The 14,352-nt window shown below is 48.6% G+C and overlaps 1 protein-coding gene across 6 annotated transcripts in view; it reads left to right on the plus strand.

The window, feature by feature from the left end:
- LOC116845340 (homeobox protein 2-like) overlaps positions 1–7,411 on the plus strand; it is a 19,912-nt gene extending 12,501 nt beyond the window's left edge. For 5 of the 6 annotated variants that reach the window (XM_032817895.1, XM_032817899.1, XM_032817896.1 and 2 more), the window contains 5 exons: positions 1,579–3,061; positions 5,133–5,228; positions 5,327–5,679; positions 5,770–6,095; positions 6,200–7,411. In XM_032817895.1, coding sequence (XP_032673786.1) covers positions 1,579–3,061; positions 5,133–5,228; positions 5,327–5,679; positions 5,770–6,095; positions 6,200–6,516 — 2,575 coding nt within the window. In that variant the 3' untranslated portion in view covers positions 6,517–7,411. The remainder of the gene's footprint in view (positions 1–1,578; positions 3,062–5,132; positions 5,229–5,326; positions 5,680–5,769; positions 6,096–6,199) is intronic. The other variant, XM_032817900.1, reaches the window with a different exon arrangement.
- Positions 7,412–14,352: the final 6,941 nt, after the last annotated feature.

The following is a 14,352-nucleotide window of genomic DNA, read 5'->3' on the forward strand; positions in this document are numbered from 1 at the left end:
GAGAGAGAGAGAGAGAGAGAGAGAGAGAGAGAGAGAGAGAGAGAGAGAGAGAGTTTCGACGATTAAAATCAGGACATATAAGAACGTGAACGAATATTGACAATTCTATTCCGGGGATATGATTGGGTTTGAGAGACCTCTGTATTTTTACGCAAAGTTAGGAAAGAGAGAGATACTCTTTTTTAGAAATAATACGGGAAATAACTTGTTATTGTCGCGGTTACTCAAGTCGTTAGAATTTTCATTACTTCCTCAGCAAGTTTTGAAGACTCTCGCTTACAACTCGTTGCCGCCCATTCTATGGTCATGTGCGAAGTAACGATAGAAGTGACAAATTACATTCGTTAACACTACTTAAAATATGCAATTACGTCATCATTATTGTTACCAAATGACATTAAGTTATTAAGTCGTCATTAAGAGGAAGTAAATTATATTACCGTGATGACATTACGAGTAACGCGCTAAATGAAAAGCATCACTTTCCAACTCTGCCTCTACGTTTCGAAACTGATGATGGTTTTACCTCGACGCTTTGAGGAATGTTTAACAGTGCCCTCCGCCTCCTCCTCTATGCTCTGACGCGAGTATCGATGGGCAAGTATCCGCGCTTGCCTCGCGGAAAGAAAGGTGCCGTTCCGTAGCTTCATGTTCACGTTACAGCGAAGTAATTAATCCAATTACGAAAGCGAGATAATGCGTGCATGCGTAAATGCATACGTAGCACTCAGGTAAATGGCATTAGCGCGGCAATGAAAGGTCGAGGTCGCGTCGGAGCCTCTGCTACCTGTTATTCCGGGTCAAGATAGTCTTATCCCTTCCTCGCGCGGTCTTTCGTCGGATCCCAACGTCGTTCCGTGATCTCGATTCTCTGTAGAGGCGACACGAGAAAGTTCGCGACGTATACCCATGTAGATATCATTGGCAGACCCCGCGGCTATTATCTCTATCGTGGGTGAGAGCGTGTGGCCATATTTATCGATTTTAAATAATCGAGCTCGCACTACGGACCGTAGCCGTCGCAGACCTTGACCTTCCCACTAGATAATGCTCTGGCGCATGGTGTCTTTCAAAAAGAACACTCTCACGTCGGGATTCGCGTGTTGCGTCACATGCACGCGCCCGTATCACGAGGACGAGGGCGCGCGTGCATCCTGGATTCGGTAAACTCGCGCGTGGTTTGCCCACGAGAAGGAGGATATATTGAAGTGTTCAAGGCGGATGCGTTGGCATTCACCGAGACTATCGCAGGCGCGCAAGCTATGTCTGATTTAGTAACCTCCGCATCTCTCGAGGAGAGAGCGACAGTTCCGTCCGTTCGCTGACGGCGGAAACGTCCCCGAGGTGTGCGGCGTAGTGTCCCGAGCGTGCGCAAGTCTCGCCGAGTCATCGGAGCACCGAAACGTCCATACTCGTGGCGCGTTGCATAACGTGGGGTAGGAGAGAGAGAGAGAGAGAGGGAGAGAGAAAGAAAGAGAGAGAGAGAGAGAGCGAGCGAGCCCTTGGCCGCGGGCCCGGCTTGGCGAAATCAAGCGAGAGAGATGGCCGCGATATTCACGTAGTGCCGCAATTTTCCAGGTCAGTCTCATCGTCGTCGTACGGTGACACGGCCGGTTCGTCGTTGACGTCGTCGGCGAGCGTCGTGGCAAACGGCACCGGCAGCGGCAGGTACAGCGGCTCCACATCGAGCGCCTCGTCCTCAAGGGAGCGCAGCCTCGTCAATACGTCTGCGGCGGACATCATCAGCAGGTATTCGCCAGCCGGTTACGTGCCGAACATCCGTCAGTCCGCCACCAGTGGCGGTAATGCGCATCACTGGAAGTATCGTTCGACGTCGTCGAGCCTCAGCGAGTTGTTCGGCGGTGACGAGCGTGTGGTGATCGAGCATAAGGACCGTCCAGAGTCCTCGCTCTCCTCGTCGTCCTCCTCCTCGTCCGCCGCCGCTACCGGCGCGGGCCTGTGGTCGAGATCCGCCAAGAGGAGACCACCTACGAGCAGCACGGTGCTCACCACCGGGCATGCACGCGCGGACAGCGCCGCGTCTCTCGCCGAGGTAACCATCGACGATCATGTTAGTCGTAAGCTAGACGACGATCACGACGACGACGTTACGAAGGACGTTCACGGCGACGACGATCAGCATAACAACAACGGCAACCTCGGCAACGGGAACGACGGCAAGGGCGCCGGCGGTGGCGAGGCCGCGTGTGGATTCGGCGTTAACAACAACGACAACGAGCGCGACAACCGTGACGACGACGACGACGACGGCGGCGACGAGAACAACGACGACGACGGCGACGACGACGACGACGACCAGGACGACGACGAAAACAGTGACGGCGACAACGACGACGTCGACAATCGCAACAACTGTCCGCACCGCAATCGTCAACAACAACAACACCACCATCATCACCACCACCACCATCACCACCACCACCACCTTCGCCAGCAATGCAGCCGCCGACCCGACGAGGTCTCACCCGCTAAGCGTAACCTTCTCTCTCCCACCGGTGGTGGTGGCGGCTTGATTAGCCTTGACCTGTTAACTAATCTTGCGACTAATCCTCGTAACACTGAACTGCTGATCAATAACAACGCTCAGGACAAGAAGCTGACACTGAGAGGGGAGGAAGCCGCGATTGCGAGCAACGACGACGAGGTAATACGCGCTGTTTCCGACAACGACACTCCCACGTCGATCGACGCGATCACCACGTTTCTGCAGGGTGGTCGCAACGCGGCCAGTGAGCGAGACGTTCTTGAAGATGGCGACGAGGAGAGAAGAACGTCTTACAACATGGGCGAGAACAGCTTCGGTGCCGCGGTCACCGCGACATTGCCGGTTCTACAGAACAGTGTATCCGGTAGATCATCGGTCACTCACGGTGACGAGCCCTCGTCGGCCGTCCCTTCGACGTCGAGGAGAACAGACCAGCCTGCTGGTAGCGGTCTCTTCTCAACGGGCTCCGCGAACAGCATCGCGGCCAACCTGACTTCGTCACCAACAACAAATCCAACGCATCACAGTATCTACCGTGGTGGCAGCGAGCAATACGTGAGTGCGTTTGTGAGAAAGAAAGAAGGGAGATGATGACTACGACGACGACGGCGGGGGTGCGACGGCAGCGGCCCAGCATGGACCCACACGACGTTTCGCGGCACCGCGCCAATTTCTTTCAATCTGTCATTTCTCGCGCGCGCATTTCTTCGCAATCTTCCTCTCATCGTTATTCCCTCGCGATTGTACGTCGGTCGATGCTGTGCCGCGGCCTGTATTCGTAAGAGACGTGTTAGAGTCGGATTAGCAGACACGCAATCATGGTCTTCGCAACGGTTAGTACAGGAAACGTGAGTATAACGTGTGCTCTCTCTCTCATCAATGGAAGCCTCATCGATATGCTTCGATAGGATCGCAGGAGGTGATCGTTATCAAGTCAGGAAGTCTCTCGCGACCTCGCGCAATAATCATGTGCGCCAGCTTCTGCATTTGTAAATTGTAATGTCGGGATCACGTCGATGATCTGATTTTAATCGTCAAATGATTCATCGCGAATCATCCTGTCGATTCGATTCGCGAGGCGCGCACATTGTCGCTTTCGTTTTCCAATTCATTTGTTGATGTACAAGGTCAGTGGCTCTTGACATGCAGTTGAGAGAGAACTGCGTCGCTTTACACGCGATTCATTTACTTCCTGCCGGTCTGGTTACGAAATCTCCTCGCTCCGTCTCCAACTAAAGTCTCCTCGTGCGTTGCTGCGCGGGCATTGCTGCGCTTTATTAATAGCCCAGAGCTCTCCATCTCCCTCTCTTTCTCTCTCTTTCCCACTCTTTCACCTGAATTTGTCGGGAGACAGAGGCACGTTGTCAGTGGACTTGCAACAGTGTTTTGTGACAACTTACGGTAGACTCGGAGTCTGCACGCTCTTCTTCTTCTAGTGACTCTTCGGCGTCCTCGAAATTGCATTGATTCAGTTGGGACAGTTGTGAAGACTGTAGAACGCGACGAGTGAGGCGAACGTGGTTCCATGGTCACGCAGTAAACCGCCGATATCGATGGAGGGTGCGAGTTTCCCGAGTTCCTCGTTGCGTTCTAAGCGCAAAAGAGATCACTGCAGTTTCTCGTCGCGCCTCGATATCTGAACTTCAGTGAAATCGCGTAAAGCTCTGGTACTTCTCGCAGAGCGAGAATACAGTATCTGTCGGATTGTTGTACGGATTGTACGGATTTGTTAAAAACAAACGTGTGGAGCACAACGTGGATCGACATGTGTATGGACGGTCGTATAAGTGACGCCCGATGACGTTACATTGCCTTCCTTCGCTGGCATGAATGAGTAAAACGGACACGTTTCGTGCACACAGCGGAACGCGCGATTTTTCCGACTCGTGAGTCACATTTGTCGCGGGTCTGTCTTGCCGGGACGTTGCCTCAGTAGTCCCGCGTGCAATCGTAGAAACTGGCTTCCACCCAAGTGATAGGATGGGGTTTGTGGTGTTTGTGGACAGTAGTAACCCTCGCGTTTGCTTACGCCTTCCTCCTTGGCATCGCGACGCCTTTAGCCGCCCCCAAACGTATCTCGTCGAGAGTCTGTTCTATACGTGTTGTTAGTCTGACGATAACTCCTTCCGCGCACCCGCTCGCTCCGTCTTCGATCGTGCATTCGCAGGTGAGTATCCGAGAGATTGCGAGCACGTCAAGGTCGTGTATTTTTATCGCCGATTGTTGATCGCTGATTATCGATTAAGATCGAGCGCAGCTTCGCGTCGATTGCCCAGTGTATCGATCATCACCTGTGACGTTCTTCGATCTCGTTTTGTGTGCCTAACAAGATAATTACTAAAACCAACGCACTGCCGTAAGCTGGTGTTGACATGTGACGTGAGTCTGTTTGCTATCCTGTGAGCTATCAGCCAGCCGACTCTTATCGAGCGATTCACGATACTTTCGCCGATTTAAATCATACAAACGAATGTACGGATTTATAGTTTATTCTTGAAGCGAAAAGACGATTCAAGACGACGGTAGTTTGCGAACGATGATACGGACTACATGCGTTCCCGTTTAACTGATAAACAATTTGACGGCAATCTGCAAATAAGGAAAATAGTGATTTCGTGATTTCCAGGAAGGTAGCCCGACCAACAGATCGGCGCGTAACCGCCTGCAAGTTTACCGTGACGAACGATGTGGTCTAAACGGCTTACGGAATATTGGAAATACAGTGAGTACACGTAGAATATATTCGTTTAGCTCGTTTGAACAGAAAGTTAATAATATCTTACTGTTAAATATTTATACTCTATCGCGCGATTGTTTCAGTGTTTTATGAACAGCGTGATCCAGTGCTTAAGTAACACAAGACCTTTATTGGAATATCTACTGAACGAGCAATACCTAGCCGACATAAATACTACCACGTCCAGCATGAAAGGTGCTCTCATCAAAGCGTTCAGCCAAGTGATTCACGAATTGTGGGAGGTGGGCGGTGATCACGTGGTGAACACGACCTCGCTCAAATCTCAGATACAGAGATTCGCGCCGCGCTTCATGGGCTACAGTCAGCAGGACGCTCAAGAGTTTCTCAGATATTTGCTCGAGGGTTTGCACGAGGATGTCAACAGAGTCACCACAAAGTTGCCGCCGATACACGGAGACATACCGGACAGTTACTCGTGAGGGAGCAATTTGTTTTTTATTCGAATTTCCCGTGAGAGCGCGGCGCGCTCGTTTCGGAACGTGCTTGATATTATTGTTCCGCACAGGGAGACGCAGAAAGCGGTGGAAAGTTGGAAGCGATACCTTCGTAGCGAGGACAGCATGATAGTGGACGTCTTCGTGGGGCAGCTGCGTTCGTCTTTGCACTGCACTTCCTGCGATCACGTATCGGTCACGCTTGATCCTTTTTGGGATTTGAGCTTGCCGATACCAGCCAGGAGCGGCACTGTAAAGTTGAGTCAGTGTTTGGAGCACTTCACTCGAGAGGAGGTGTTGGACGGCGATGAAAAACCAACATGTTCCAAGTGTCAGATGAGGAGAAAGTGCACTAAGAGCTTCAGTATACAGAAGTTCCCGAAAATCCTGGTTATTCGTATCCTTTTCCCGAATGAAATTATCGATATATCGTGTATTGGAACGTCCATTTTCTGTAGAGAGAGAGGGTCAAGAGGTTTTCCTTAACGATCTGCTGATTAGACTTAAAACGGTTCTCTCCGATGGAGCGTTTCCGCGGCAAGCTGAACGTGATGGTGGACTTTCCATTGACGGGATTGGATCTCAGTGCCTTTGCCGCCCCGAAAGTTCCGGGCTGTACATACAATCTGTACGGGGTCGCGAATCACTCGGGTACTACGTACTCCGGTCACTACACCGCGTACTGCAAGCACCCGTACTCAGGAGAATGGCACGAGTACAACGACAGCCGAGTGTCCGTTGTGTCGGCACGGTCGGTCGTTTCCAGTGAAGCCTACGTACTGTTCTATGAACAGCAACCTCACAGTTCTCATTTGTAACCTTACGCCATTGCCTAGAAGTAAAACAACAACCATCTTGCCTCTCGATACCTCAGCCTAGTAAAAGTCTGTTTTCTGGTATTGAAAAGCGACTAAACACTGAAAGAAAGAAAAGAAAACGAGGGATCACTGAATGCGATCCGTACAACTTTTCGGGTGTACAATCGGGTGCATCGTGGCCTTGGCGATAATCGTGTCTCTTCCTGCAATAGGTTTCTCGACATAACGTTGCATGTGTGTCACGTCCTTTTATAAAAGAAGAGATTTACGCGTTTATAATTCTGATGTGTATATCGGAATTATACAATAAGTCAGTGTGTACGTATATGTGTACATATAACATGTGCATGTGTGCATATATATACGTATAGATGTACTTGTTGTACACACGTATATGTATATATACTCTCTTGTACATGTATATATACGTACGTGTCGCATAAAAAATTATTTCCGCAGATATTGAGAATCAAATTTAAAATCTATACAAAATTATTTATTCATCTTTTTTTATGTAACGTTTTGTGGTAGGACTTATATTTCTGTTTGAAATAGATTTTTATTTAATTAAAGCATAAAGAAAAATATCAACGCACCGTTTTCGATCTTGGTAGGAAAACACGATAATATGAAGTCGCCGGAGATCACACGCGTATCAGCGCTTCAGATGTCTAGTTACTTTTGAATAGACGAGTAGTAACACATCTCTCTCTCTCTCTTTCTCTAATACACAGACAACACATACACAATCTTCATTGAACACGTGGCGACAGCTATTTACTTTTGTAAAATATTTTGTTTAATAACCACAGTCAAGAGTTATTTATTATATAATTTATGGAAAGAGAAAAATAAAATAATATATTCGATATTAACGAATATAATATATACATTATTATACGTATTACATGCCAATAAAAAAAAGTAGAAACATGCCACAAACGGGACGAATTGATTGGACAAAGTAGTGTTAACTTTACAGTAAAGAAAAAAGGATTGTGTAAGATCATAGTCATAAGTTGCGCGCTTCTATCAGATGAAAGCGATTGGCTGCGTTAAGTGCACAGCGATTGGCTGTGTCAAACGCACAATAGTGCTGCACCAACCGCGAGAAACGCGGCAACTTCAGTTCGGCGATCAATTCGTAAAATGGCGTTCCTACAGTACCGCACAGATGGCGATAACGTTACCTTCGCACGTTGCAACGCTTTTCAACCAGCCAAACGTTCTCCTCGACTTCGCACGTAATTAAATATCGGACTGTATAAATGTGCGCGTACACGAGGGAGAGAACCCACGCGCGAGCACAGAAAGCCAGGTACTAGACAAAGTTTTAACTTGCCGTCTCGTTTTTACTCCCATTGTCTATCTTTCTTTCTCCCTCCGCCCCAGCTCCTCGCAACAGCCCGATTATCGGCGCGCGGCCGATCGAGAAGCCGAAAGCGGTACGAGCGAACGCGCGAACCGGTCTACCAGGCGAATTCGCGACAGACGCGTATGTGCGTACTCGTGTGTGTGTGTGTGTGTGTATGTGCGCGCGCGCGCACACATACGCGCACGTTGAGCGAGACAGGAGCGGGACGGGAGCGGCGGCCGGCGAAGCCGAGTAGTCGTCCAGCGGAGTCGACGTGCCGCCGCCGTGCCGCCGCCTGCCGCCGCCGCCGTGCGTCTCGTCTCCCGTCTGATCGCGTCGCGCCGCGCTGCTCCGCGCGATATTCGCGAGGTCGTCCCGCCGGCCGCCACCAGAGGGGCGATCGGCCGTGAAAAGTCTCATGTGTGCGTCATTCGATTGCAGTCCGGCGATTTTTTGCGAAGGCTGTGCGTCGTCGCGCTCAACGTCCGCGGTCCTCGTGTGGTGACGCGCGTTCGAATTCGCGAAAATCCGTCGGTCAGGCCGCCGTTGGTGTGCGGGAATCGGTCTCTCTTTCTCTATATCTGTATTTATCTCTCTCTCTTTCCATATCGGGTCCTGTCGCGCGTTGCTCTCCTCGCGTTCTCGCCGCCCGACATCTCCGTGTCCTAACCCACTCCTCGCGACGCGAATCTCGTGCCGTTTCTGGCTTCTCTCTCGCTTCCTCTCTTTTTGTCTGCTGACTCTTTCTCTCTTTTTCTTCTCTTTCCTTCTCTCTCACGCTGTCTCGTTCTTCCTCTCTGTTGCTGGGCGCTCGTAGTAACAGGCCGGAAATCGCGTTACGATACAGCCAGTCTGTCATCTTCCTCGCCGGCGGACTACGCGACTGCCTACGCGCCTTGTCCTCGTCGTCAGTTGCGCGAATATATCGGTAGTGGTTCGGTAAGTGGCACCGGTCGTTTCGCGATACGTTACTGGCCCCCGCGGTCCGCGCTCTGCTCGAAGGAACGAGAGAAAGCCCCGGGTGTGCGTGAGGGCAGTGATCTCTTGGAGAGCGGCGACCTGACGTACGTACGAACAGACGTGCCCGACAGATATATAGAAATATATATATATACATACATATATATATATATGTATATATATATATTTGCACGTCTCGCTTTTCCTGCCAGCACGCCGCTTCAATTCGCCGACGCGGATGGATAGGCGAAACCTCGTCGGATGGGATGTATCTCGACGCCGCATCGCGGAGCGCCGGAACCGGCGGAAGGATCGTGAACAGACGAGGTAAAAGATTCAAGTGAACTTAGCTGCTAGTGCCGTCGTCGCCGCCGCCGCCACCGTCGCCACTGTTGGCTGCCGGTCGAGCAGCCGGCAACACGTTCGCGATGCATTGCACACGGTGACGTATCACGCCGATTGGCCGGCATGAGGCTTTTCCGCGAAGCGTCGAGAACGATCGAGATCGAAAATCGCCCTGGGTCGAGCCTTGCATCGAGTCCCTTGCAGCGCGAACCTGGTCGTGCGAAGCTCTTGCACTCGAAGGACTCGGCGTTTACACACGACGACGCGCGGTGTCTGCGTAGAACTCGTCAACGTGAGTCGATCTTATCCTCCTTTTTCGGTCGATCAACGCGTCGGGCATTTTCCTGCGTCGCAAAAACGCGAGTCGCTGGACAGAGAGATACTCAGGAAGTGATGCAACTTAACCTAAATCGAACAGTGACATTCCGAATTTGAACGCAAGACGATGGGGCGATTTTGGAAAAAAGAAAAAGAGCGAAAGAGATAGCGCAATTTCTGACCTCCTCGAAAGGCCGAGAACTCGAGAATCCTTTTCGATAATCCTTTATCAATCTTAATATCCTCCTGATAAGAAAAGGGAATTATCGACGAGAAATTGCGCGGCGAGTTTCCGAGCTGTCGCTCTGGTTATGCGGATCGTCATGTGTAATTATCGACACGCTTGATCGTACGAGGCTGAAGAAACGCGAGAGGCAGTGTCCTAGGTTAGGCTAACGAGATCGTAGATCGCGGAAGGTCACAGTCGCGTCGGCCAGCCGTCCAACTCCGTCATCGTTGCGCCTCGGTCTCCGTCGTTTCGCCTTTCGGGTGTCTCTCAACGCCGACGACTGTTATCGTTCTTTCACGATGACATTCTTCATCGTCGAAAGAGCTTTCCATTTTCTTTGGATTTTTGTAAAACTGACCATTTTGGTTTCCCGTATAGGGCGGGTCCTCGCACGCGGATACGAGAAACCTCTTACGAATTTTCCATCGAATTCATCATCCTACCTCCACGATTTTTCAACCTTACACGAAAGATCGATACCAGTTCGATATTTTGTGACTTTGTGATATCTTGTGGGATATTAATTCGATGATTTGCGACTCTGTACTTTGCGCGACATTAATTCGATTTCATGACTTTGTGGATATTTTGCTCGACGTTGCATCGACATTCTATTGAGGTCTGTGAAATTTTTCTGTGGGTGCATTGTCCGCAAAGTCTGTTCTCGCTGATTTGCGTAACGGACCGTTACCATCAGTGCTCGTATTCGACCGGCCAGGGGAATATTTAATTCGATTGTCCTTTGCACACCGTCGCTGCGTTACGCACCGGCGAAACGCGAGGTCCGTTCTCACGTCCCTCTCAAGAGAGAGGGAGAGAGGGAGAGGAAATGCATTAAGTCATCGTGACGCCACCATTTTGTCGCGTTCTTTAAGCTTTTCGTCTGGGCGGAGCCTTTGACCGCAACCGCCGAGAAACTTTTCCAGCGCTGAATGGGCCGTCTTGCACGAAAGCGAGACGCTCTTTCTCGAGCCGCGACCGCGTTCTCTCGTCTCGCGCTCGCGTAGTTTCCCATGTCGGTTGAGCTTCTGCCGGATCCTTTGTCGATCTCGCACTCTCGTCCATTGTCCGAGTTATCCCGGCGCGGATGCAGCCGGGAGCCTCTGCCATTGCGTTGCACCGCCGAAACGTACCCGGAACCAGTCGAACGGACCCGCGACCCTTTCCCTTCGAGAGTTTTTCATCGAGGTTCGCCGTGCCGGGCCTCCATTGGTCGGGACCCAAAGGAGAATTTTTCCGACGCGCTTCCATTCGCCCTGCCCCCTTCACCGAGCGTTTCCTTTCCAGAGCACGATGGCGGCACGATGCACCGCGAGCGACATTCGCAATGCAACGCGAGCTCGACGGGCTTTTCCATTGATCAGAGGATAACGGTTAGCCAATTAGGACCGGACTCGCCAAGTGTTGCCGTGCGTGAGATCTCTGATAGCTCGAAGAGCACAAACGTCGTGCACTTTGGACTCGTTTAAGCAACAATTCGCCAACAGAATCAACTGAGCTGGAAATCAATTTAATGGGCTTTCTACAATAAGCCGTTAGTCGTAACACATAACGCATAACACATAAGGCATAAGAAAATTCACCAATTGCAGTCTTTCAGAATAGAAATGAAGAATTCTGATTGGTGGATTTTCTTATGGCTTATGTGTTGTGCGTTATGTGTTACGATTAACGGCTTATTGTAGAAAGTCCATTACACTGAGAAAAAAAATATTTGAAAATTTTTATTTGTGAAATATAAAGCTTATTCACACAAAAACAAATTTTACAGAAATATATCTCACAAATAAATATTTTTGACTGCAAAACATTTGGTTTTAAAACATTCTCTTTAAATGAAAATTTTACTGAAGATTTATAGTATATGTAACGTCAGCTATACATTTTCAGTAAAATTTCTCTCAAAAAGGATGTTTTGGACACGCAATCTTGATAAGTGATTAACCTCAGCAACACAGTTTTGCATTGCCGCGAAATTTCAACATTATTTTTATTTCCCTGTTATTCTTCCGTTGGTAAGTCGTCATCCGCGATGCACTAAAACACGTTGTGCGTTTTACAATAATAATTTCTCGAGCTATCAAAAATGTTACAGCACCTCGCAATTCATCGCTTTCCAATTAGCACTCGACTTTCTGCGCGTTTCGCGAAGCGATAATATAGAACCGCGAACGTTCCCAGAGGTACACCAGCCGTGTTCCGTGACGTACACGGACGTGCGCGCTCTTACACACAAACCTGATCGATTACGGCTTCTTATGTCGCTCACAGAAATGATTGCTCTCGTTCGAAATGCTCTTTCATCGACGCGCACGGAACTTGAGTTTCGTTGGAAAGCCATTCTCCGTCTATAGTCTGTCTGGCCGAGACGAAATAGACAGACGAGCGGACGGACGAACACAGGTAGACGTGTGGGTACTCTACTCCTGTGGAGGAGACTCTCCACGAGACAGTACGCGCATATGCGTGCGCGAATAATGTGGCGAGGAAGAGAGAGAAAGAGAGAGCCCGAGAGAAAGAGCAGGAGAGAGACAGAAAGAGAGAGAATACGAGAGAAAGAGAGAGAGAGAGAGAGAGAGAGAGAGAGAGAGAGAGAGAGAGAGAGAGAGAGAGAGCACACACGCGTGCACACCTGCGCGCGTGTGTGTAAATGTGTGTGATGCTGGATCGCGCAGGTGTGCGCGCGATTCTTTTCTCCCTATGCATACCGTGCGTACGAATCGTCCGAGTCCGCGAAAGAATCGCGTATTTCCATTTAAAGTGCGTCTCCGCGTAACGAACAGCCGCGACGACATGCGGTTACCTCCGACACCTTCGCATATTTTTCCTTCCACCTCGGAGACTCCGCGATAATTTCGTTCAACAGCCGGTTAACATCACCGCGACTCACTTCTACGATGTTACGGTAGATCGAATGAATCTTACTTGTCAAGCGCTTTTTGTTGTTTTGAAGCTATCCGTTGCGTTATCCTGAAAGCTTCGCTTTCGCTGCGATATATTCGTAATATTCGTAATGCATGTAACGCATTATTTCTCTCCCTATTTCTCCTTCCTGAGTTTAAACCGAGACATCTTTATGACAAGACTGCTTTCTTGGCAAGCACGTCGCAAGGTGCTCCATAATCCGAAAAAGCTGGCCAGAGATCAAGTTTTCTAATTTCGCTTTCAATATTCGGACGTTGCGATCTCTGCATCTCTTGGAGTGAGATTTCACTCAAGAAAAAGCACTCGCTCATAGTGAGTGTGAATTCTCTTCACTCTGAATCATCGAATGAATACATTCACTCAAGACCGAAAACTGAATCTGATGTATCCCACCGTCGCAGGAGAACACATTCAGTGACGGTGTTTTCACTATCGCTCCAAGTGAAAATACTGCCACTTTTCGCTCGTTTCGAGTGAGATTCCACTCCGAGAAATTTAGAGAGTACAATTCGCCGGACAAAAGTGTGACGCGGTGTACCACATTCTGTTTTGTCTTGTATTATAGTTTATAGTGCATGAAATATGATAAGAAAAGAATCAGGTGCGCTCCCCGCCGGATGTCAGTTTCTGCAGTGTGTTTAGACTTCGTGCGATAAGCACAGTTTACAAACACTTGAAAGCATCATCTAGTGCTTACGAGACACATTTCATTCTGTCACATTTCATGCATACTAAACTATGTGTTTATTTTTACCCCTGTTATATATGCCGTTATCCATCCATTCATATAATGTTAACTCGTGAGTCAGTTTTAATAAAATAAACAATTTCTTATCACTCTCTGAAGAATCTCAAAAATTTTAAAAATATATATGTACTAGTATGTAGTTTTAATATTTCATAATGAAGTATTTTTGGTCAGCATTCTCAGAGTTTGGATCGCTGTGCATCGCGGCGCTACGATATTCAATACTGTACACCTACGCACTGCTCATTAATTATGATATGCATCAAGGATATGTCGTGCGACTGATATAATTGGAAAAATAATTCTCTTAAATTCGCTTACCACAAGAGAAGAATTGTTGGGCAAAAATAATCCAAGTCACAAAATTATAATTTTTGAGTTTTTGTTACCAATGGATAGATATCCTTCTACATAAAATAAAAAGGATCCAAGCTTTATGGGTGTCTAAAATTAATTAAAAACAGTTTTCTATGGCACCATTTTTTACTGGTTACTTTTTTACCAATTTTTAAAGAGTTAAGCTTGTTAATGAATATCCTTAAAGAGCAGAAAATTGATTATGCTTGATTTCTTGAACAATTGCGAAGAATCTCAGTGCTATCTATACTTTTTTTAGTTACACATCAAATTTTCACCTTCATTTTTTTCGAAACGTACTCTACGTGAGTTTGATCATTCTTGCATAACTACAGTCGGTTTTAACAAACTGCGAGAAGAGGTATCGTGCGATGGAAATATACGTATGGGCGTGTGTGGCTGTGTATGCGTGCACGCAAGCTTCGATCGCAGCAGAAAGGAAGCGTGCGTGTGATGTATGTGTGTGTGTGTGTGTGTGGATACGAGAATATATGTAACATGTGTGTATTTGTGCGTGATGCGCGCGCACACACGTGATCAGGGGTAAGATCACCGGAGGCTACTTCTTATTGTCTGCGCCCTGTCTAGGCAGCAACGTGT

Source organism: Odontomachus brunneus, unplaced genomic scaffold, assembly GCF_010583005.1.
Source record: "Odontomachus brunneus isolate Ranch 3 - 2012 unplaced genomic scaffold, Obru_v1 Obru_scaffold_051, whole genome shotgun sequence".
NCBI classification, from domain to species: domain Eukaryota; kingdom Metazoa; phylum Arthropoda; class Insecta; order Hymenoptera; family Formicidae; genus Odontomachus; species Odontomachus brunneus.